Raw genomic sequence first — 25,738 nt, 5'->3', positions numbered from 1 at the left:
GAGCCCAACCCTTGAGGTTAAATAGTGTCAGAATTTAAAAGTAAAGATAAATAGTGATAATAGCTTCAGCTTTAGTAACAGAACAATATAGTTACATTCCACAAAACCTTGGGACAGCCAACAGATCTGCCAGTTAATCACTACCTAATAAATATTAGCATTTCTTTTCTCCCTTGACCTATAAGGAGATGGTTAGGGTTGAGTAGCAGTGTGTATGGATTCCAAGCAGGTGAGGTGTTACATTTAATTTTTCATTATATCCACGTTCTATCCTGGGGATTTGATCTGGGAGGTAATGGAGTGGAGACTGTTTGTTTCATCAGTGTATTTTAAAGAAATGAAGGGCACCCAGACATATAAATAGGCACTTTTAAAATTGTACATCAATAAAAATCTAACTAAAGAAAGGCAAGAATTAGGGTAGCATTTTCAATAGTGCCCAAGTCCCAACACATTTGAAAATTTTACCTCTAGACAGTAAAGTTGATTAGAATGCACTTGTATTTCTAACAAATTATGTAATACACTGCCTGCCTTTTGTGTCTGTCTAAAAATATAGACAGATTTTTTTTTAAACAATGTTATTTGGAATAATTTAGGTGGAACAGATGCGGTATAAAGATTCCCGCATTAAACTAATGAATGAGATTCTGAGTGGCATAAAGGTACTGAAGCTTTACGCGTGGGAACCATCCTTCCAGGAGAAAGTGCTGGAGATACGAAAGAATGAGCTCCGTGTTCTGAAGAGGGCAGCATATCTAAATTCTTTGTCCACCTTTGCGTGGGTCAGCGCACCATTTCTGGTAAACATCATTTGGATTGCTTACACAAATAGGTCTGAAAGCTATCAAGGCATAAAATAGAAGGTGAAATGCAAATCCCTTAAATTGACTGTCTGCATATCAAATGGGTATTGGAATAAATGTGTATATTTAAAAATCATACATACGCTTTAAAACAATTGAATACTTTACTATTCTATGACACTGTTCATTAGAGGGTATCAAAGTATTTTTCAGTGAAGTCTCACAGTTAGAGCTGGGCACAAAATAGCTTTCCGATCCTGTGGAAATTTTTGAGATTTCAAAAAATGTTCCCGTCCCAAATCAAGACAAAAAGTCGAAATCTTGAAAAATATTGTGCACCAAAAATCGGGGGGAGGTGTGGAATTTTATATTGGGTTTATCAAAATGTCTTGTATAGATTTCAGCCTCATTGTATGTATTTATTTATTTTTACTTGAATTAAATGAAAAGTCATTTTGACCTTAAAAACTGAACTTTTTTCATTCTGGAAATGTCAAAATGGGAAGTGTCAACAATTCTGAAATTTAACAGGAAACTTTGTCATCAAAACTGAAATTGTTTGTGGGGAAAAGGTTGGTTTTGAATTGGCATTTTTCTGATGAAGAAATATTTTGTTTCCAAGTTCCTGAACAGTTCTCCTTACTATGCCCTTGTATGACGTATGACATAGACACAGACACTGGGGGCAGATGAAGAGCTAGCCACGTTCTCTCCTCCCTCTCAGACTTTCCTATTAAATTCCCTTTGATTTAGCTGTGGATCTCATGCATTCTTATCACTGATCCCCACTCACTTGTTGAGTGTGATTGCAGCTATGTTGTGAGTGGTAAATATTATTGTCCCTATTTTATGGAGGGGTGCACCAGGTTACACAGAGTCAGTGGCATAGTTGAGAATAGAAGCCAAGTATCCTGTGCAGTAAATGCTAAGAAATGCCTTCTTGACTTACTAGAAAATGAGTTTCTCCTTTGCTTTTCTGCCAAGACTCCTTAGTTTACATTTTTGTGTTTAGCCTCCAATGGCCAATGATACTGAAGTTAACAGTGGGCAAATTGGAGTGGAAGGAACAAGAAAGTGGCCTGAACTTTCCCCAGAACACACCACACCCTAATAAATACACCTTAAACTTTTATGTACTCTCAAGAGCCTTGCAGTTCACCTTTAAATCTCAGCTGTCAATGAAATATAATCAACAGTAATCAGCAGATAGTCTTGTTCTGTAGACTTTGGTAATCATTAGCGTCATTTGTGTGGTACGATGGCTTATCTTTTAAAGCACATTGGGATTTGATATATGAAAAGATAAAAAGCAGTAGTGAATTGGTCCAGTTCTGACTCTGATTATTTCATTTCTAACGTTAGCAGTTAGGCCTGAATGCTCTTAACAAATCAAGAGGTTTTTTTTATCAAACACACTTTCTGGCTTTCAGGTTGCGCTGACGACATTTGCAGTATATGTCAGTGTGGATGAAAATAATATTCTGGATGCAGAGAAAGCCTTTGTCTCCCTCTCCTTGTTTAATATCTTAAGGTTTCCACTCAACATGCTTCCCCAGGTCATTAGCAACCTTGCACAGGTAAGGAAGGTCTTGTTCATTATTTGCTTCAAATGCAAAAAACAATGATCTCTCTTGATTTCAAACTGAACTGTGAAATATGACAATTCCAGGTGTCTCCCGTACTCTTTTTAATGTTCTTTTATTAGCACTGCATTATTAGCAGCCTCATTGCTGTGAGTGAGCCTGTGTTTTGTGGCATTTCGTGTGAGTTTTGCTTCACTTAAGCAAATTTACTTTATCTCAAAAATGACATAGCTCAGATCTTGACGTTTGGGATACAACCCATCCCAGGGAAGGAATGAGTCATGGTTCACGAACTCCACACAGTAAAAGCATGAGCCTGCTTCCCTTCCGACAGGAAGGCAACTGGTTTCTCGTTTTAAAGACCGTGAAATGATGCCTCCCTTTTTTTGTTAGACAAGTGTTTCCCTGAAGAGAATTCAGCAGTTCCTGAGTCACGATGAGCTTGATCCAAATTGTGTGGAAACCAAGGTGGTTACTCCAGGTAAAGAGGAGATGATGTGGATATGGAGGTGTGCATGTGTGTGTCTGTGTGGGTTTGGAGAGGGAGAGTGCATAGAAAACACCAAACTTGCAATATTTATCATTAGGCTACTTGGATTACAAAAGAATCAGTTCATGATAAAGTCATTGAATTCAGAAAGGAAGTCCTTTCCTGGAAAATGCTTGTTTGCCCTCGAGACAATGTGGAAACTACCAAGGTTTCTGGGCTGCATTTGCGAGGCATGAGCTGTTCCTTTAAAATGCTCTGTATTTGACTCTGTATTTGTAATGTAATGGTTCATGCTTCGGGGCATCAGCTGATCATCAGGGGCCAGGCAGGGCCATGTTTGGCATTGCATAAATTCATAGGGATGATATGGAGGTTTTGGGGGGCGGGGAAGAAGGGGGTCGCTTGCTTCTGTTGGCCACTGCCAGAGGCACAGGATCCCAGATTCAGTGGGAGAACGGTCTGATTTCATAAGATTCACAAAGTGTTCTCTTGTAACACACCCTTGTTGTTCTTTGATTTAAAGACAAAAGATCAAAAGTTATTTTGTCTTCAAGATTCTAAGGGGGCAAGAGATGCAAGGCAGCTGTCGTGTGATTACTATTACATACCTACCATTCCACAAGGAGGTGAATAAAACCTGCCCATCCCTAACTTGTTAGGTTGGCAATATAGAGCCGTTCAGAGGCAGGCAGGCCTAAACTTCTACGTCGACCTCCCCAGCAAACTGTCAGCCTTTTACTGACTATGGAATCGTCCCTTGAGTTGTGGGATGTGATGTAATTATCACAGAGGGATATTGAAAGCTCTACTGGACGATTCAGGTGATAAGCTGCTCTAGGGACCAGTCCTGCCTGGGAGGGAGATAAACAGCTTTCTCATGTCTCAGTTCTACCGTTCTGTGATTTCACTTACTCTGAACAGTGTTCCCTTGTGACTGAGCAGATCACAAATGTTACTTCCCATGCCCAGAGAAAAGGGATGCAAAACTTCCGTAGAAATAAACGCCCTCTAACTGTTCTCCCTTCTCAGTACAAAAGCCTCACTCAGCACCATTATGCGCAAGACTTTTTCCACCTTCTCTCTTCTGTTCTGTTGCACAGGCTACGCCATCACCGTAACAAATGGGACATTCAGCTGGGCAAAGGAGCTCAAGCCATCTCTGAAAGAGTAAGGTTTCTTTATACAATTCCAGTACAGCATCAACCTGCTTCCCTCTGTTTGTTGTCTTTAGCGAGATCCATTTCAGGGTTGTTTAATTTTAAACCAGTAGTGTGTTCGATTTCATTGTTACAAAGTTATATTATCCGATCTCCTGCACACGTTTTTGTTTTATAAACATCAGAGCAGTTTGCTTGTCCCGTATTATTATGCTATACAAAGCCTAAATATTACAGAGCCTAGAAACTGCAGTGACTGGCATATCATAGGTAGATTAAGGGACAGATGGAGTAAATTAATTTCTAATATAGATAATACATATTTACTGGCCCAATCTGTTGACTAGGCAAATCAGATTATCTGATGGGCTGCTGGTAGTGCTCTTAAGAGAGTTGGGATGTACATGTTGGGACGTAAAGACTTAAGTTCATGGACATGAGAACACTTTTTCTGTTCTGTTAAGGATTTTGTGTCAGACCCATCACCGTGATATCTCAGGTCTTTTTGAGAATCTCGTTGCAGCTTTCTCCCCCAGCCTCCCAGTTTTGGTTTCACTCCCTGCTTGAACAAAGTCAAACCTAATTGTGGCTAAAAAGTTGCACATTTTGCCTAGTTTCAGGTCAAAATCAAAGGCACTCATGCTACAGTGTGCTGAACATGTTATAAATGCTTAAGGAGAAACTTTGGCGTGGCTCAGACCTGCTTGAAAAGCTCAGGTTTTGCAAAAAGCTCAACTGAGCCAGCCTGTGTTTTGTAACAAAATCTGAAACCAGGGGAACTTCCTTCTTCTGGGGTTTCATTCTGAAAGATCCATGCAGCTGTAACTAGAATTATTAGCCACCAAAATTACTGTCCCTTAAAATGCTGGTGAGGGGAATATGCTACTGGATATGGAAGATAGTGAGGAAAGGTTTTGAATTTTGGTGGTCAATCCTGCTTTGAATGCTTTTTTGAAAGCCTGGCTACATATGAAAAACTCCTGTAGGTAATGAAAGGAGTCTGAGGAATGGCTCTGGTCCCAATCCTCCATCTAGTTCTGTGCATATGGGGCTGGCTTTGACTTCAGAGGGGCTATGTAAAGGTAGAGGGGTCCGATCATACAGATCTGCTGGAGGATTAGGGCCTGAGTCAAGACTTTAGACCATTTAAAAAAAAAAAGAAAATTATATTTGTAAGCGTTTTGCTTTCCCCTGTCATGTCATTGTCCATTCTATTTACTAGCACTATAAATATTTTTGTTAAATAGCTTAAATGTCTTTAAACAAGGCACTTAATGCCTCAACATTTCCAGACAGGTGTTCTTGCTGAGAAAGGCCCTGAAATCAGCTGAGTCCTTCCAAAAAGGTTATTAACCCTTTGTAACCCAATAAACTGATATAATTTGAAAACAGGGTCTTATAATGGAAAGTATAGGTCAGTCTTATCTATAGGCATTGCTACCAGCTCTCCTGATACTCTCAATGAATTCAGTGCATATGTAATGCTGACAGACCCCAATCGTCAGCGGGCGGGATCGAACCTGGAATCTCTGGAGCTTAGTGCATGAGCCTCTACTGCAAGAGCTAAAAGCCAACTGACTGTAGAGCAAACTCATTAATCTCTCTAAGTGATCTCGGTGCCACTAGATGGGACAGAACACCACATCCAGGAGGCATGTGGGTTACACATACTGCAAGGGTAATGAGGAAATTGTCCTGAATCATAACAGGGGCTCCTGTGTGCTACCACAGTAAAAATAATAATTATAATAAGCATGCTTAAAAAGAAATCGGGGGAGGGGGAACCAACAACCCAGCTACATTTACTGTATCATTTTATGTGCATTTACTGAGGTAGGGGGATTGTCAGTGCGTACATCAGACCTGACAAAAGGAGCAGTAATGTCTTTAGTAAATGAACGTTTAATTAATTTTCAGCCTGTTTCCTCCACAGTATAAATTTGTTGGTCCCCAGTGGTTCTTTGGTTGCTGTTGTTGGCCATGTTGGCTGTGGGAAGTCTTCACTGGTATCAGCTCTTCTTGGTGAAATGGAAAAGCTAGAAGGACAAGTGGCAGTGAAGGTGGGTTCTAGTTACGATGGTGCTTCAAAATAATATATTAACACACCTAGCATATTGTATACATGCACATAGTGTATTAGTGTATGTCCGCCTGGACAGAGAATTCAGGGCTGTCTGTAATTTTACCAACTTCTCTGCATGCTTGTTTGGGTTTTGCTCATAACTGTTCAATTTAATCAACTGTAGTGGTTTTTCCTGAGATTTCTACTGTACGTCAGCAATTAGTGCATGTGTATGTACAATTCATATGTACTGTAGTGTGTGACTGTGTATGTGCATATTACATATAGATTTGAATTAGCTCTGTAATTGTAAATCACAGCTCATTACAGGTAAATCAATTCCACAATGAATAGTAAATCACAGAGGTTTGTTTTTTTCATTTTAGGGATCTGTTGCTTATGTTCCGCAGCAAGCTTGGATTCAGAATGCCACCCTGAAAGATAATATTTTGTTTGGCCAACAACATAATGAACAGAAGTACCAAAATGTCCTGGAGGCCTGTGCCTTAAAAACTGACCTTGAAGTACTTCCAGGGGGAGATCATACTGAGATAGGAGAGAAGGTAGGGCCCTTAACAGCAAACATGCATGATGATGGCTGCTCTGTCTGTGCAATAGAAATAATGCTTTATATTTAGACCCTGATCCAGCAAAGCTTTTAAGCAGCTGCTTGACTTTAAACTTATGTTTAAGTCCATCCTATTAAACAAAGCTCTTAAGTATGAGCTTAACTTTAAGTGTGTGTGGAAGTGCTTTGCTGACTGGGGATCATAGACCTGATCTTGTGAGAGACGGCGCGTCCTCCACTCCCAATCAAGTTCTGAGTGTGATAAGGAATTCTGTCCATGGCAGTTTCAGAATCCAGGCTTCTTCACATGAAGGGAATGTGATACAACTCACACCAAGCATGGCAGAGGATCCTCTCCTAACTCTATTCAAAATAGAAATCAGCTTGTTACACAACTGTTTCCCAAACTAAAGATGGTTTTGCGGAGGCTCACAGGTTTCATGCCAGCGTGGGCAGTGTTGCGCGAACGTGAGTGGATATAGTGAATCACATGGAAAGCAGGAACAATGTGGCAAAACGTTGCCGTTTCAGCTGCATCTTGCTTTGAATTTGTGTTTTGTGTCTTGTTTGGCAGGTTTTGGTTTTGGTTTTTAGCAGCCCCATTTAAGAATTCATTTGGTTCCAGGGCTCTTGTAAGTTGCTACAAAGAATTTTCCATTTGTAAGTTGCCAAATTCTTTCCATTCCGACAGCAGTGCATGCTCACACAGCTTTCTTAGAGTTCCATTTCCCACTTCAACTCTACCTGTGCTATTCTATTCAGGCCCCTTCTACTGTGCCCATTACCATAGCATCTGAGTGCCTGTGAACTGTAAGGATATCCCTGCTATTGCTTGGATTAAATTGTGTTGTAGGTGATGTATTTTGTCTTCTCCTTCCACCTTGCAGGGCATCAACCTCTCGGGTGGCCAAAGGCAGAGAGTCAGCCTTGCTCGCGCTGTGTTTAGTGACGCCGATGTGTACCTGTTAGATGACCCTCTTTCAGCTGTGGATTCCCACGTTGCTAAGCACATCTTTGACAATGTTATTGGACCAGAAGGGGCACTTAAAGGAAAAGTATGCCTGTGCTTGGATTCTCTTTTTTATACACACACACACACACACTCTCTCTCTCTCTCTCTCTCTTCCCCCCCACCCCAGAACTATCAGGGGGATGAACTGGCCTGCTATTTTAACACTGGGAGTTGAGTTCTGAATAGCTCCCTGATTTCTTCATTTCATTGTACTTTTGGAAAAGGTGCCCATTGCCAGATTCTCAGTTGAGAGCTACTGTTTTGACATGCCCAAGGGTGGGGATGTGAAAAGCTCTTAAGCTTGGATAGTGTTTCTTCAAGTCCTGTGGAAACTTGCTCTCCCCTGGAAACTGACACCTGACACTGCTGAAAACAAAATATATGGAGGAATTTAGAGCAGTACTGTCCTTAGTGTTGCTGGTCACTGTCCTGGGGCAGCCCGGGGTGGGAGGCGGGGAATGTTCTGCACCACTTAGCGTGTCTACAGAGCTCTGTTGCCTAAAGGTTGCTGATTCAGGGTCTTGTCAGATCTCCTATGCAGCATCACGTTATGTCAGAGCTCAGAGGAGAGACCACAAGAAAAACAGTCTTACAGGAAGCAGTCCTGATGATTCAGCAATTGTCATTCGCCACTGAGTCCGCACTGAGCTAGTTTCCCACTGTGGTGTTAGTGGGCTGCTACCTCTTTTAAAGCCAAGGTCCTGTCGCCAGTAAATACTTCTTAATTCTCTTCACAAGAGTCAGGGTTTTACACCTAGTGTCTTAGCCAAATTCCATTACGTTCTGTCTAAATTCCTCCTGATATTTCAACCATATCTGATATTCATTCTTTATCCTAAAAATGTTATATAGTGATTGGCTGCATGTTGTTAAACAGCTGCAGCGTTCCACCCCAGAGGTGGCTTGGTAGCACTGACTTGTTTCATTCTCCCATACAGACCCGAATGCTAGTGACCCATGGCATCACCTTTCTGCCTCAGGTGGACCATATTGTGGTCCTTGTGGATGGCAAAATCTCTGAAATGGGATCCTACCAAGAGCTTTTGAAGCAAAATGGGGCTTTTGCAGAATTTCTTCGAAATTATGCACCTGATGAAGACATAGAAGAGGATGAGCTAACAAGTACAGCAGTTCTTATTCATCTTAAATCATAGCTTTTGTATCAATCAGGTCATGAATTTCCCTACATATAAATGTTACCTGCTCCTGCGATACATGCCTGTAGGGAAATGTAATAATCCAGCCTTAGATTCCTTTATTTTTCTTGCTAGTAATGAAAATGTTATGTACCATGAGGAGTTTTTTTTATGCTTACTAAGCTGTCATGGTGTAAATTAACCCATCCTGTGTATTGGATGCAAGTTGGTAATACTGACGTTTAAGTAAGCAAACCTATTTCTTTCCTCTTGCAAAAGGACTTACCCAATCTGCCTGAGGCTAAGTACTTGTATTCTAAGATAATGTAAGAAATTACTTTTCCTCCGTGTTTTTAATACAGAGAAATCCTTTTTACAGTTGGCAAAGACAGGATCAGTGGGAAAACATAGTGCCCTTTGGACTCTATTTTTCCAAAGGGGTACCCAGAGCACAGTATTTCTGTTACATAGCATGACACAAATGTCATTTTAATTAGGATTTCTTCTAGGCCTAATTTGTCCCTGATTAGATGGTGGAAGATGAACGCATTTTGGCAAATGTTTCGTATGTATGGCTGTTTTCCCATAATGTTTGGCAGCAGAAGTGTATGTCCTGACAAACAAGATGCCAGAGGCTGTACACAACCTTCTAGCAATAATTTATAGCAGCTTCCTAGACTCTCAGTCCTTCATCCCAAGATAATGGGACATCAGGGCAGGTTCTGCTCATGAGTTTGGTTAAAACTAATTACAATACCACTGCGACTTAGCTCTTACAGCACATAGGTTCCAAAGTGCTTTACCCACATTAATCTTCACAACAGCTCTGTGAGATGGGAGCGTTGTGGGGAGAGAGAGAGAGAGGCATAGAGGGGATGTGAATCAGCCAAGTTGCAGACGGAGCTGGTGTCAGAATTAGCTTTAGAAATCAGGAGCTCCTTGCTGCTAGTTCTGTGTTCGGATCACACTTTTCTCCAGAATTGCAAAAGTTACCAAACGCACTAGCTCCCTGCAGTTACGCAGCACTGCAGTGTCAAACAGACTTCTGAAGCCACTGTCAGCTTCATAACGCTTATCCTTCAGCTAGCATATTTGCCTCTGGATTTTGACACCAGTTTCCTATAAGCTGCCCTCAGCAGAAAGCTACAATACAATCTTCTATTGCAGTGCTGGAGGATGAAGAGGTCTTGCTCGCTGAAGATACACTCAGCAACCACACTGATCTGGCAGATAATGAGCCTGTGACAAACGAGGTCCGCAAGCAGTTCCTTAGGTAGGCCTGATGTCCCCTTGTGAATAAAGCCCTCAGCTGAGCTGAAGCACGTTTTAAGGAGCCCGTCTTTAACACAAGCAGCTAATTAATGTTGCTCTCCAGTCTGACCCCACTGTACTCTGCATCTTTCAACATAGACTTTAGTTTCCTCTTTGTATTAAAGCCTCCTGCATCCTTTTAATTTAAATTATAACACATAGCACAGGGGACAAAACCTGTACTCCTATGAACCCCTTCATGAGAAGTGTATTAATATGAGCAATTTTGTAGTTTTCAGACAGTGCCGCCATGAATATTTGCACACACACAGCTTCGATCTGCTGCTGATTAGATTAATAATATGCCTTTGCAGTAGCACCTTTCATCTGAGTATCTCGGAACTCTATAAAAGCATTAATGGATGGAGCCTGGCAACACCCCTGGGAGGTACTATGGGTGCTGTGAGCCTTGTTAGCTCCATTTTACGTGTGTGGAAACAGAAGAAGAGTGAGATTAGGCACCCGAGTTTCAAAATGCTGGCCTTCAAATTAGGCCCCTAAATATGCCACCTGATTTTCAGATGTGCTGAGCACTTGCAACTTCCATCGACTTCGATAGGAATTGTCTTCTCAACGTCTCTGAAAATCAGACCACGTAAGTAGGTGTCTAGCGATGGATTTGTGTGTCTGACCTTCGGCCACCCATGTATACACCTGTGACTTGCCCACAAGTCTCAGAGGGAGTCGGGCAGAGCTGGGAGCTGTGCCCCAGTCCTGTGTTTGAACTGCTATGCTATGCCTCCGCTCCACTAATAAATCCATTGTTTCAACTAGGCAAATTAGTGTGATCTCGTCAGAGGGAGAATGTCCCAAGAAAATGTCCACGAGGAAAAGAGTGTGTGAAAAGAAGTCTGCAGAGCTGTCTCCGCCACAAAAAATTCTCACTGACAAGCTCATTCAGGCAGAAACCTCTGAAACAGGAACGGTAGGGGGCTGTTGTTTTTTTTTTTTCCCTTATTTTTCTCCAACTATAAAAGGTCACTTTTTATTACATATATAAAAAGCTATTCTATTAAATGTTTAATTTAACATATAGAGACATTGGCATTGCAGAAGCCAAAAAGACTATTGCATTTGTCCTACTGGAGTAGGCTGTTGCTTCTTTAAATCTAGGGTCCTTCCAGCAACTTCTGCACCTGGCCTGTGCTATATATTTAGGGGAGAGAATTTCTTCCTGGTCCTGCTGTGAGCATCTTATGCCCTGAAGCATGATGTTTGATCACTCCATCTTCACTCGGCTTAGCTCTAAATGTTGTTTGTTTCAAAGTGATCAAATCCCTTTTTAAATCCAGCTGTAGGATTTGATTCTCACCACCTGCAGTAGCAAATTCTATGGGCCAACTTCATGCCATGTGAATACATGTTTATTTTAATTTAAATTTTAGCTTTGGTTACCATTTGAGAGAGATTTTTGTTTCACACAAATGTTGAGACAAGTATGTATTGCAGCCTGTTTGCCACATTGGATTGGGAACTATGATATATTGAAGGATGACAGGTTAAATTGGGGGTGGACGGGATTGAGAAGACTGAGCACAGGAAAGAAAGAAAATATAATGAAAATAACCAGGGAGTTTGTGTCACCAAAGAAGGCTCTTAGAATGTCACACAACTGAGCAACAGTGTAAGTATTTTCTACATGTTAAATGCTGTAGATGCTCAGTGTCACAGACATCAGGGGAGCTGTTGGTTAAGCGTTATTTGTTGGTGGTGTCGATTTGTCTTTGTGAGCTTTTGAAAAGCACCTAAATCAATGGGATTTGTGTATCTAATAATCTCCCCTTATATTCTTTGAGATTTCATTGGGGCCCCTCTGTCCCTTACCACAGTAATGACTTTTTGAGCCAGAGTTGTTAACTTGGAGATAGAACTTTTACCCTGTTACTTTGCTTCACAAGTTTCTTTTGTTCAAGTGCTTTTGTGTGATTTCCCCCCTCCCCCTCCGCTCCCCCCCAGCTTTTGGCCAAGACTTTCAAAAGTGACTCAGGAATGTTGGGTGCCCAACCTGAGATGTGGTAAAGATTTTTTCAAGGGGTGCTCAGCACTTTCTGTAAATCACCCCAAATCACTACTCACTCCTGATAATCTTGACCTTTGCCTTCTATAGTCCTAGCTCTGCTCTGCTACCTTTCACCCTATATCTTTAAACATTGTAATAAAATACAGTTAGTTGGAAAAGAGAAAAGAGATCTGAATATTTCACAGCAATCACCATTGACTCTCAGTAGAGATGCAACAGAACTACCTGTTTTAAAGCAGCGACCTGGATGTTGAGCTCAGTCAGATAAATTGCACTCCCTGCACTACAATATGTTAGTATTTTTGGCAATTTCCAGTTTACTAGGCCATCTACTGGAGAAATTTCCTCTCTGGTCACTCTTGCTATTTCTGTGAACTCCAGACAGCAACTGAATGTACTTTGTAAATATATTGTGCTTTACAAACTTACAGGTAAAGCTGACAGTGTTCTGGCAGTACATGAAGGCTGTTGGCCTTGTGACTTCTTTAGTTATATGCTTCCTGTATGGCTGTCAGAATGCTGCTGCGATTGGGGCCAATGTATGGCTCAGTGACTGGACCAATGAACCTGTCATAAATGGCACTCAGCATAATACAAGCATGCGAGTCGGAGTATATGCTGCTTTGGGACTCTTGCAAGGTAAGAGCGTTTCTCCAGTTAATACAGTTAAAATATTTAGCTGCACCCTCGCCGAGCAAAGAGGAGAATACTGGGAAAAGCATAACAATAGCCACGGGGGGCTCTGAGCTTCATAAACTCTGTAACCTGAGCAAGGGCATAGTGGAAGTGAAGGAAGGATTAGAAGGCTGGAGAATGATGGAAACTGAGAAGGAGGGGAGAAGGGAAAGAGGCTGAGAAGTACAGGAAGGTGTGAATTCCTGGATGGTAGAGTTGATGCAGAGGTCAGGATTGAGGCGCACTGTGTGGAGGACTTGTAAAAGGGCGAGGGAAACTATATTTATAGACAATAAGGGTTGGCTGTCTGGATCCTGTAAGTAATCTCACTGAAGTCAATGGTTAAATCACCCAGAATGTACTTGAAGACTACAGGGCCCTGATGTAGTGACGAGGAAAGTCTGCTGGCACAATAAAAGCTGCTGGATCAGTAAAAGTCAAAAGCTGCATCTTGCGAATGGCGTATTCACAAACCTCTGCAAATTTCTTCTTTGTTTAACAGGCCTGCTAGTGCTGATCTCTTCCTTCACCCTGGCAATGGGTGGCATCAATGCCGCTCGAACACTCCATGCTGCACTGCTGGAGAACAAGTTTCACACCCCACAGTCTTTCTTCGACACAACTCCCACAGGCCGAATCATCAACCGCTTCTCTAAGGACATATATGTGATTGATGAAGTGATACCACCCACTATCCTGATGTTCCTAGGAACCTTCTTCACCTCTATGTCAACTATGATTGTAATCATATCGAGCACTCCGCTCTTCGCTGTGGTTATAATACCTCTAGCAATTGTATATTTCTTTGTACAGGTAACTATGTCTGACTGCCAACCTGATGATCATTATGGTTCTGTTCCTACTCTTTTTAGTTTAGAGCACTTAATTTAGGAGCTTGGAACATATTATCTCTGCACTGATATTACTGGTAATGGCCTCCCCTGGGCAGTGGTAGGAGACTCGTCTTTTTAAATCTTTTGGTTAGCTTATAAAAAAGATCAGGAGGTGACTTGATTATGGTGTTGTAAGTACCTTCATGGGGAGAAAATACCAGGCATTAAAGGGCTAATCTAGTGGAAAAAGGCATAAGAAGAACCAATGGCTGGAATTTGAAACAAGACAAATTCAAGTTAGAAATAAGGCACAAATTTTTAACTGTGTGACTGATTAACCACTGCAATGAACTGTCGAGGCAGGTGCTGGGTTTTGCTTCTTTTGATGTCTTCAAATCAGGACTGGATGCATTTCTGAAAGATATGATTTAGTCTAACAAAAATGATTGAAGAAAAGCTCTGGGTAAGCTTGAAAGCTTGTCTCTTTCACCCACAGAACGTGGTCCAATACCAAATATTACCTCCCCACCTTCTCTCTAATAACCTGGGACCAACATGGCCACAGCAATACTGCGTACAAATGATTGGACTTTGTTACAGGGGAGACTAGGTGAAATTCTCTGGCCTGTGTTATACAGGAGGTCAGGCTAGATGATCACAAAGGTCCCATCTGGCCTTAGGATGTATGAATGGGTCATGGAGGGTCATAATTCCCTTCTGACTCCTACATGCAGGGCCTCTAAGTCATGCTAAAGTCACATTAAGTGGGCATTGGGGCAGGCCTGCATTGCCATTGTATGCTGTATCTGTGGGTACAATTCTGAATTTTTTGGTAGGTTCACAACTTTTTGGCAGTGAGATGCCATTTTCCTTGATTGCATGTGGATACAACTGGGGCCTGATCCAAAGGCCACTGAAGCCAATGGAAAACCTTTAGAGAGTGGCCTTGTCACTATTATTTAAGTAGCCGTGGTTAATCACTGTTGTTCTTTACCGTTAGTGTTAACGTCTGGACTATTTCAGGTATAATTTTATTCATTCGCATAAATTACTAATATTTCTTTTGTGTGTTTGTGTTTAACTATGGCAGCGGTTCTATGTGGCTACCTCTCGCCAGTTAAAGCGCCTGGAATCTGTCAGTAGATCCCCCATATATTCCCATTTTTCGGAAACAATCACAGGGGCCAGTGTCATCCGAGCCTACGGGAGAGAAAATTCCTTTGTACACCTGAGTGACTTGAAAGTAGATGAAAATCAGAAGTGTTATTTTCCTAGCATTGTTTCCAACAGGTAAAACCAGCACAGAGTGGTATGTCATCCTTGCTGAAGTGAGCATATATTTCCATAATCCTTCAAGTGATCATTTACCCTTCTGTTTGCTTATTTAACAGGTGGCTGGGCATTCGAATTGAATTAATAGGAAACTGTGTTGTCCTGTTTGCTGCCCTCTTTGCTGTGTTAGGTAAAAACAGCCTGAATGCTGGCCTGGTAGGACTGTCGGTATCCTACGCATTACAGGTGTGTATAACGTTGCTGCGGGACGTTGCTAAATATTAACTCATACAGGGCACTATTATATGACGGAGGTTAAATAAGCACTCCTAAAAGCCGGAGTTAATAGGTGAGTAGTGCTGTTCAGGGTTATAATAGTAATAGCTTACATACACATATATAGTACTTAAATCATGGCCACGTGCTACACAAATGCATACAGTATATAGGACTTGCTTCCCCCACCAGTGAAATATGGTCACCTTTAAGATGGATCACAGTTGTCCTTTAATAGCCCACAGCAACATTGCACAATGGTTTAAGACAGGAAGGGAAGAAAATTATCTTATTCCGATGACGATCCATAGGGAGTTAGGTAGGCAGGATATACTGTACTTCCCAAACTTCCTAGTGAGTATCCAGGATCTCCTCCTAGGTCTTTACATGCCTATTTCCGAGACTGCGTTTTCCCAGCGTGCTCGTCAGGCTGCATTCAGGCCCTTTCGGGGGGTAGGCTATTTCTGGATCACTAGATTTTTTTTTATTATTATTATTTTGGTACTGTTTAAGGAGACTTGCACATTCCTTGTCCAGACATGGTGTAAAGGTTTTTTGACAGCCACATGTGATGGATTTGGTGGCGGCCTTAAAGATTTGCTTTGCTATTTCTTGAGTATGTTTGATCTATTGAAATATTATGCGGGATACAAATGACATATTGATCAATGAGCTTAGTGTAATTGTCCCTGTTTGCCTTTCTGTAGTTCCACTGTAGCCTTGGGCAAGTGGTCACTATAGGTATGATAAGCCTCATTTGGATGAGAATGCTGGCTGTGGATGAAATTTTCAAGGACCCTGCAGGTGGCTGGTAGAGGGCAGGCCCAGCAGAAGCGACCCAACTGAGATATGTGGAGTAGCCCTGGTTCCAGCGGGCAGAGTGAAAAGTTGCTGGTTGCTTAAGGTCATGAAGAAGGTGTAACTTGTTGCGGGAGGCCCAATTTGCAAGGTCTATTTCACTTTAATGAGATTCTCTGTAGGTCCATCTGGTATGGTGGTTATTAAAGTTTCCGTCATAGATGGAAGGATGCTGGAGTGATGGGAGGGGAGGAGCAGGCATAAAACCCACCAGATAGATGGCAGTAGAAGGTCTCTCCAAACAATGTTGCCATACATCTGACCAACATCACTAAAACAAACCAAAGACAAAATATTCGAAGGGTAAATCAAAAAAGAGTGGCATCAATACAGGCAATCTCCACAGCTCAAACCCAAGATGAAAACTCCAGGCAGTCTCGAGGGAAGAAATAGAAAAGCACTGAAATCAGTGAAAATAGGAAAAGCATGCAGCTTTGACAGTGATATCACAAGAACTACTACATCTTAGGAAAATAAGTCAGCACTGGTTGTCCATCTTCATCCACGACGTGCTTTTCAAGAGAAGAAGAAAACTGGAACTGTCTTTTTTGATCTTACAGCAACTTATGACACCATCTGGCACACTGGTCTGCTGTACAAGATGTCAGGAGTTCTTCCTGGATGAGTTGTCATGGCAACTGAGCTGATGGCTCTGAGGCAGACATTTTTAGCTGGCTCTGGGCCACAAAATCAGCATCTGGAGATTCCAGAAAGGCAGAATCCTGCCAGGCTTAGTGCTGGCACCAACTGTATTTAATGTATTCACCGGTGACCTACTGAACACCATCTCTGGGCAGCTCAAGGACACTGACTGTATCTGCTTGGCCTCAAAGGTCCATGACTTCCAAAAGGTAGAAGAAAACCTGAACAGTCATGTGACTGCCACAGGTGACTATTGCAAGAAATGGAGACTGAAACCAAGCACATCAAAAACTGTATCAACTTGTTTTCATGTACACCATGGTCCGAGCCAACTTGAGCTTAACATCAATCTAAAGCCACTGTACCTAGGGTCACTCTAGATCATGCACTGACCTCCAAATACCACCTCACAAATGTAGTTTAAAAAAAGATGGAGAGCAGAAGCTGTCTCCTGAACAAACTGCTAGGGTTCACCTGGCAAGTCAGTAGGCAAACACTGCATAATTTGGGGCTTGTTCTCTGCTACTCAGTTGGCAAATATCATGTCCCAGTTTGAATAAACTCGGCCCATGCTAGCCTAGTGGACATGGAGCTTAATCATATCATAAGAGTTATCAGAAGCACACTGACGCCAACAAAACTTGTTACCAGTCCTAGTCAATATTCCTCCACCTAATATCTGATGTCAGAATGCAGCCAACAATCTGATCACCAAGATACAGCAAATTCCAAACCTGCCACTGTTCAGGGATATATCGGATGTGCCCCACCACTGACTATGTAGCAGAAAACCTCTCTGGGCAGTACTGCATGTTCTCCATCCAGCTGATAACATCATCAGCTCACTGCAGCAGAATGGGAGAGAAAAGCCTCTGCCACTACCAGGAACTCCCACATTATCACCAGACCAGATGAACCCGCCTCTGGAATGACAAGCTTAACAGTTTCAGGTGTGGTGTGGTTCCTTGTGCCCAGCCCAACCTTGCTTGAGGCATCCAGGACAGCCCACTGCATCTGTAATGTTGTGGAAGGTGCAGTGCACGTGCTGAATGGTCGCTTTTTTTGTGTGGGGCTCCCTGGAGGTCTTTCCAGGCTGAACACTGCTGACTCAGAGGCTGACTTATTGACTCAAGACAATTTAATTGTTCCCCTCTGCCCCTCTTTAATCCCCTGTCACCACCACCCTCACTGTTCTTGCTATAGGATCTATAGTGACCATGAGTGGTCAGGACTTTTAGGCCTCATCTGCAAACTAATACTGCTGGAGCACTGGTTCAATACTGATTCAGAAGAAAGGGGGCCACTTACTGAATCACCAGCATGGATATGATGGAATTACAGCTCTAGGTGCTGTGACAGTACCATTTAGATCAAACACCCTGAATATATATATATATATATATATATATATATATATACACACCAATAATTACTGCTTGTCTCTATCTATTTTAGGTACTTATGTAGGTCCTATTACTGTAGTATCTGAGTGCCGCATAGTCTTTAATGTATTTATCCTCACAGTGCCCCATAAGGCAGGGCAGTGCTATTGTCCCTGTTTTACAGATGGGAAACTGAGGCACAGAGAAGCAAAGTGACTCACCTAAGGTCACACAAGGAGTCCGTGGTAGAGCAGAGAACTGACCCCAAGCTAACACCTGACCACTGCACCAGCCTTACTCCCCAATAAATACTTATTCCTTGTAATCTTTTGTTTCTTAATTTATATTTCATCGAATGTTTTTCTTGAAAATAAGAGGAGAGCAGAAAAAAAGACAAATGAACAAAAAAATGAAGGGAAAGAAAGGATGGTGGGGGGCAAAGAGAGAGACATCTTGGTTTCCATCGTCTGGGGATCAGTCAAAGATTTCCAAAAAAATTAGACCAAATCTTTTTTTCTTTAAAAAGGGACAATCCAGATTCTAAAACAGTCAGGGAAAGGCCTTCAAGAACCTGCCGATAATCGTTGTTTACAAGACCTCTCCATTCCGAACACCTCATGAGAATTTGCAGTAGGTTAGATGTTCGCATACAAGGCTCCTCAAAATTCTACGGATTTAACTGGCAAAGGCAAAGTGAAATGGTGATCATAGTAGGACTATGTTTCCTACTGCTTGAAAACATAGTCCATCCTGGTCACTTCCAGTGGAAGACTGGCCAAGATCAGTATACTTTACTGTAATTATTACTTGCATTGTGATACCACTTAGAGCTCCCAGTTAAGATTGGGGCCCCATTGTGCTAGGCATTATACATATGCACAGTAAGGGACAGTCCCTGCCCGCAAAAGCTTGCAGTCTAAATACATAGACAGACAGTAGGAGGGAGAAATGAAGTAGTAGTATTCCCATGTTAGGGATAGGGATCTGAGGGACAGAGAGACAAGGGTAGAATCTACGAAGCAACTTAAGCTTCTAACTTCTGTTTAGCCTCCTAAATTCTGTTGATTTCAGTTGAAATTAGGAGCCTAAATAGAAGTTGGGAACGAAAGTAACTTTGTAGATTCCACCATAAGAAATGATTTAACCAAGGTCACAGAGCAAGGCTATGGCAGAGGTGGAAATTTAACCCATGTCTTCCAAGTCCCATAATTCCTCTCTGTAAACTTCTTGCCCTGTGGTCTGTATCATTCTTAACATAAAGTTAATTATGTATATTGTAGTTCAAGAAGTAGCTGTAGAAACAATATATAACAGACCGATATTAGAAACAGCATTTTTATAAAGCATACTTTTGCTGTTCTTCAAGGGGTAATATTTTACTCTTTATATTGTCCAGGTGACAATGTCTCTGAATTGGATGGTGCGGATGACTTCGGACCTAGAATCCAACATTGTGGCTGTCGAGAGAGTGAAAGAGTATTCAGAAACTGAGACGGAGGTCAGCTACTGAACTGTTCACAATTAACATGTTTATTCTCAGAAATCCATAATTTCCATTTGTTTCTTTCAACACTTAGACAGAGGAGGACCCTACTCTGAGAACCTGATAGCGTAACCTAGACAAATATGATGTTCTAGACACTAGTTTGGGTTTGTCTGTACTACTCAGTTTTACTGTCTGTCTTTATTAACAGGTTGTAACATAGTTGATGGTAAACATGAGCCCAAATTCTCTGCAGTTGTAAGTGGGAGCAACTCCATGGAAGTCAGTGGAACGTTTTTCATCAACAGAAAACTTGGCCCACAGTCCATGTCTGCGTATAATATTGTTAACACATTGTTCATAACCATGGGTTTTAACTTTGCTCATGAGCAGGGTTGTAACACAATTCTCCGGCTCTATATAGGTTCTTCTCTTAACCACCTTAGCCGGTTCTCCTGTCTCCCACATTTTTATTCAGAAGCACACCTCAGTCCTCTGCCCCCGGTGCTAGCAGCTGAAGCAGTATGCGATTGTTTCCCAGCTTTTCTCAAAGCACGCTGACATAAACATAGTTGTGCAGCTTGGTAGATAAATGGTTATGCCTGGAAATAGGCTGCTCTGTCGACGTTTCGGACTTGATTAGTTGTAGTTCAGAGGAATGTAAGGATTAGGGTATACAGGACGAGAGAAGGTGCTTGAACTTGATATGGTAGCAGAGAGGAGGAAGCCAGACAAGATACACAAGAGTGCATTATGGACCAGATCCTCATCTGGTGTAAAATGGCACAGTTCCGTTTAAGGAATCTGTTTTTCTGGCTGCTTATTCCACCATATCAAATAATAAGCAGACAGAAGGGAATTAGTCTCCTGGTGAGATTTTAGTAACCCTAAAAGTTTAATATTTTAAATCGCAGCCTGCAACTTTTAAAAACTTAAGGGAATAATTTCTAGCTACTGTTCTCCTTTAGGCTCCCTGGATAATTGAAAACAAGAGGCCACCGGAAGACTGGCCAACACAGGGGGAGGTGGAGTTTGTTGATTACTCAGTAAGATATAGGAAAGGCCTGGATCTGGTGCTGAAAGGCCTCAGCCTCAGAGTGAAAGGTGGAGAAAAGGTAGAGTACAGCCGTTTATCATATGTGAATCTGTTGCTGATGGTACACGTGGGATTTGCAATAACAAAAGTGGATGGGCTGGATCCTCAGCTAGGCTAAATGGGTACAGCTCCATTGAGGTCTATGTCCATTTATACCAACTGATAATCTGGCCTGATGTGTTCACAATGCCTTAGAAGCATCCTGTGAAGTTGCTACCACCGCTGTCTCTGCTGAGTGAAGGAGGGATAGTCCATTCCTGAATAAAGAGAGATTCCAGTCAGTTTCGATGTCTGACAACTCTTGGCATGGGTGGAGGTGATCCTGTTGGCCCAAATGCCTCCGTTCTTCTTACCCAAGCATCCAGCAAAGGCTTTATCTTGTGGGCTTTGCTCCTTCTGAGTATATTTGAAAGTGCTGGGCCTTGCATGATGTTCCCCAACAACCCTATTTTGTTTCTCCTGGGAGATTCCCCCAGTTAGGAAGCTATGGTTAAAAAAGAGGGAGAATAGCCCTTGAGCTAAGCATCCAGAATGGGAGCCACCTTCTAGATGTGAGAATATGTATTTTGCCTAATGACATCATCAAATTCATACATTATGTACCTATTTATAGTTGATATTGCTCAAATTCTGGGAATAATTTGAGACACATTTGACATAAGGACCATTAGGGAGTAAGCAAGATCACAGTAAGGTTCTAGTCTCTCTTCTTAGCATCAGATCTTGTATAATTGCTCCTTCAGTAAAGCTAATACCCCATTTATAAATGTGCTCTGTTCCTAATTCTCCCATGCGTGTTTTAGATTGGAATTGTTGGAAGAACTGGAGCTGGGAAGTCCTCCATGACCCTCTGCCTCTTTAGGATTTTGGAAGCTGCAAAGGGAGAAATTAAAATAGATGGGGTGAGAATTTCGGAGATTGGTCTTCACAATTTACGATCCAAGATAACAATTATTCCTCAGGTAAGTCAGTGCCTCTCTGTATGTCTCATAGTAAAGGGCATAGGCGCCAACTTTTCCCCGGCGCTCATGGGTGCTCGCGCCCCCCAGCCCCGCCCCGACTCCACCCCTTCCCTGCCCCTGCCCTGCCCTCATTCCAACCCGTTCCCCAAAGTCCCTGCCCCAACTCCACCCTGGCCCTGCCTCTTCCCGGAGCACACTGTGTTCCCCCTCCTCCCAGCCGCGCGAAACAGCTGTTTCGCAGCGCAAGCGCTGGGAGCTAGGGGGGAAAAGCGGGCACGCAGCACGCTCAGGGGAGGAGCGGAGGCGGAGGTGAGCGGGGAGCTGCCCGTGGGTGCAGAACACTCACCGATTCTTCCTATGGGCACCTGTGGTAAAGGGTCTGAATTCTAGTAACTTAGCAAACAGCAAATTACCACATAATGTATCCACAAAATCAGTAATTGATCATTACATATGTGTACACATCTATGGTAGAACAAAGTTGTTTTTCCATGACTCTGTTTTATAACACTCCCAGTTGAGGATGCTTCAGATGTAAATTGAAAGTCAAGGTAAAGGATTTAATCAAGCTGTGAAAAAGGACCATAATGTAGGTAACTGTTCCCTATTGGACTTCGCAAAAAGTAAACAAGGCAACTAGTTCTAACCTCACCCTATGATTGGGGTTCTTAAGCTCAGCAGAAAGAACAGTGGAAGGGTAAGTTAGTGGCCTGAACTATGTCCCATTTAATTTGACCCTTCTAATAGCTACATTGTTTTAAAGTTTACACATTCTATTAACACTGTGTAATTATTAGGGGTGACTTATTTTTTGTATAGTTTAAATGTTTTATTGGATTTTTACAGGCTAAAATATAGCAGGGGAAAATATCCTACTTGCAAAGGCATGCCCTAAACTCTTTAAGTGTCAGAAAGATCAGTTTGGGGTGTGGGCCTCACCCTCCAAACACTTTCTTGCATGAGTTGCTTGACTCAAAAAAGAAGTGCTATTGGACTCAATTAATGGCACAGCTCCCACGAATAAAGTTACCCACGTGAAATGGGTGCTGTGCCTTGTTGTTAGGAAATGAATATTGTTCTGACATTCAAGGAATCCTCATCAGGCCTATGGAGCCATGCTATAGCCTTTGAAAATCAATATCCTTTTCTAAGGGGAGTGTTTGTGAGCATGAAAATATTATTATTTAACATTTATATTGTGGTCATTTCTAAAGGCCGCAAGCAGGTCAGGGCCCCGTTGCACAAGACACTGGACAAATATATAATAAGCATCAGTCCCTGCCCCAAAGAGCTTACAGTTTAGGGGTGGGCAAATAATTGATATTTTCAGTTCAGTTGCCGACCTGACAAATCCACAAAAAACTCCTGTTTCGGGTCCACTCAAATTGACCTTTTTTTGGTGGCTTTTCTCACTGAAAGAAAAACAAAACCAAATAAAAAAATTTCAGGTTGCACAAAATGTTCCACTTGACCAAAAACTAAACATTTTGCTTCATCTTTGGGTGTCTTTTACCCTTTTAATTTTTCGGGAGGTGGGGGGAGCCTTGTTTTTAGTTAAATGTAGCTAAATTTCATAACAAAACATTTCAAAAGAAAATGTCAGAACATTTTATTTCTAAAATGTCAACATGAAACATTTAGACTTTTTTAAAAAAAATAATTTCTTTTTTCCAGCTGAAACTATTTGCCAGCTTCCACCCAAATTCATGAACAGTTCTGAACATCCCAAAATGGCATTTTTTGGCAAATAAACTGTTAGCTGAAAAAAATTCACCCTGCTCTATTTAGAATATGTTGTTGCTGAGCTGGGACCTTGTATTTCAATGTATCTTAGTGTTTCTATGGCACACAGATAGGATAATAATAAGCTAACCTATATCCTTTGCTATGAGAGCACAAATGTTGAGGCTCATTTTGATGTTTGGCTTATTGTGGCCAAATCCATAACAGGTTATATTTAAGATGCTTTTAGAGCTGAAACTGAAGCTTGCTAGGTCTTTGGGATGTGGTCCAATGCCTACTGAAATCAATGAAAATACAGCTATTGATTTCAATGGGCTTTGGATCAGGTTTTAGTGTGCTAAGACCACAGCTGCTTATGCTAGTCATAACTTCTTCACTGCTATCTTGTCATCTCTCTGTTAGTTTTATCCACCTATTGTCCCTCACCATATTGTAGATTGTAAGACCTTTGGGGTACGAATTCGTTGTTTGTTCCATGCCTAGCATAAAGGGGCCCTGATCCTATATTGAGGCCTGTAGGTGCTACCACAATGCCGCGGCTAATGAACTGGGATATCCTAAAGCAGATAACTGAAATGTTATCACTTGTGTATGTAAAACATTTAAAGTTCTTGTCTAAAGAAAATGGGTTATTTATACAGGACCCCGTTCTTTTTTCTGGAACTCTGAGAATGAATTTGGATCCATTTAATAAATATTCCGAGGATGAAATATGGAAAGCTCTTGAGCTGTCGCACTTGAAGAAGTTTGTCAGCAGTCAGTCCGCTACGCTGGAGTACGAATGCTCAGAAGGGGGAGAAAATCTGAGGTAATGAATGTCCTGAGACACCATGGGGGTTTTGGTGTCAGAAGGAATATCAGTTCTCTTCTCCAGGTTCTATTGAGCCCCCGACTCGGGATGGGCTGAACAGGGATGCTTTTCTAAGTCAGCACCATATCTTCAAGGCTCCGTTCAATTAAAATGTACAAAAGAGAACTCTGTAAGGTACAAATACGACCAGGAAAGATAAAACATGTTGTAATGCTACACCATTTTCTCATGACAAAGCACTGTTTCAGCCAGTGACTAAATGGGTGGTAGAGACTCCACTCCCTTATATACCCCAAAGGTATTGTCTCTGGGGTAAGGTTGAGACCCATTGGTGGGGCATGTGGGGAAAGTTTGTGTTGACCTTACTATACCTGTTTCCTGGATAAGTAAGAGATGCTAGCTCCTTTTATAAGCACTTGATTCACTGAAAAAAAAAAAAAAAAAAAAAACCCTCACAACTCTAAATTTTAATTTTGCCAGTCTGACTTGTCTGCTATTTTGCTAATGCTGGACTTGATGAAAGTGCCTCTGGGAACATACAGTAGGATAGCAACTACAGTATGATACGCCTCTTCAAATCCACTATTGGCCCTTTGCATAACAAGCCTTTCCTAGCTATAGTCATTCAGAGCCATGAAGGAAATGATGCTTATTACTATTTGTAGTATGGTATTTGGTAAGTAAATGTATGTTTTAGAGCTGGTTGAATAATGCTGTTTATTTCTCTGATGAATTTTATTTTATTTTTCGCTTTTTATATTAGCTCTACAGATAGTTGAATAATATTGGACAAATACATTATTTCTCTAATAACTTTATCTGGTCAGCAACCAGCTCTAATGTGCGTATTAAAGAGCCTGTGTGTGAAAAACCTTGTGTCTTTGCTTTCAGTGTCGGTCAAAGGCAGCTTGTCTGTTTGGCAAGAGCCCTTCTTCGCAAAACAAGAATCCTAGTGCTGGATGAAGCCACTGCAGCTATCGACCTCGAGACGGATGATCTCATTCAGATGACAATAAGAACTCAGTTTGAAGATTGCACTGTACTAACAATAGCGCATCGGCTGAACACAATTATGGATTATACAAGGTAAATTTAAAAGCAGAGCGATTCATGGCAAATATATAGAATGAACATCATAATTCTGGGGGGAAAAAATGGTTACTTTTCTGATCACCCTGCAGAAATTTTTGACAAATCTGAGAGCTTTTAATCAATACCTCTTTGAAATCCGTAAGAAAGTCATAAAGTCTTCTGACCTGTATCAGGAATATGTATTTCTGCAATCCATATTTCTAAACACCAATACTGGCTTTCCCTTGGAATTTGTAGATTGATTAGTGATTTTAAGGCCAGCATGGACCATTGTGATCATCTAGTCTGACCTTGTATAACACAGTCCATAGGACTTCCCTGAATTAATTCCTGCCTCAAATCCAATAGCTAGAGCAGATCTTTTAGAAAAACATTCAATTTTGATTTAAAAAATTCAAGTGATGGAGAATCCACAACCCTTGGTAAATTGTTCCAGTGTGGGGTTAATGACTCTTACTGTTAAAAATG

The 25,738-nt window shown here is 41.6% G+C and overlaps 1 protein-coding gene across 5 annotated transcripts in view; it reads left to right on the top strand.

The window, feature by feature from the left end:
- Positions 1-25,738, top strand: part of ABCC3 (ATP binding cassette subfamily C member 3) — a 76,655-nt gene that overhangs the window by 46,577 nt on the left and 4,340 nt on the right. For 2 of the 5 annotated variants that reach the window (XM_073311343.2, XM_073311345.2), the window contains exons 12-30: positions 600-803; positions 2,237-2,383; positions 2,783-2,870; positions 3,980-4,046; positions 5,970-6,096; positions 6,485-6,661; positions 7,554-7,721; positions 8,617-8,800; positions 9,982-10,087; positions 10,900-11,050; positions 12,577-12,784; positions 13,323-13,633; positions 14,744-14,943; positions 15,045-15,171; positions 19,480-19,581; positions 20,535-20,681; positions 21,466-21,624; positions 24,009-24,175; positions 25,070-25,264. In XM_073311343.2, coding sequence (XP_073167444.1) covers positions 600-803; positions 2,237-2,383; positions 2,783-2,870; positions 3,980-4,046; positions 5,970-6,096; positions 6,485-6,661; positions 7,554-7,721; positions 8,617-8,800; positions 9,982-10,087; positions 10,900-11,050; positions 12,577-12,784; positions 13,323-13,633; positions 14,744-14,943; positions 15,045-15,171; positions 19,480-19,581; positions 20,535-20,681; positions 21,466-21,624; positions 24,009-24,175; positions 25,070-25,264 — 3,035 coding nt within the window. Of the gene's footprint in view, positions 1-599; positions 804-2,236; positions 2,384-2,782; positions 2,871-3,979; positions 4,047-5,969; positions 6,097-6,484; positions 6,662-7,553; positions 7,722-8,616; positions 8,801-9,981; positions 10,088-10,899; positions 11,051-12,576; positions 12,785-13,322; positions 13,634-14,743; positions 14,944-15,044; positions 15,172-19,479; positions 19,582-20,534; positions 20,682-21,465; positions 21,625-24,008; positions 24,176-25,069; positions 25,265-25,738 lie in introns of those variants that run through there. The other 3 variants (XM_073311346.2, XM_073311347.2, XM_073311348.2) reach the window with 3 other exon arrangements.

This window comes from Lepidochelys kempii, chromosome 14 (assembly GCF_965140285.1).
Source record: "Lepidochelys kempii isolate rLepKem1 chromosome 14, rLepKem1.hap1, whole genome shotgun sequence".
Lineage (NCBI taxonomy): Eukaryota > Metazoa > Chordata > Testudines > Cheloniidae > Lepidochelys > Lepidochelys kempii.
This window is presented reverse-complemented; position numbering and strand designations above follow the sequence as displayed.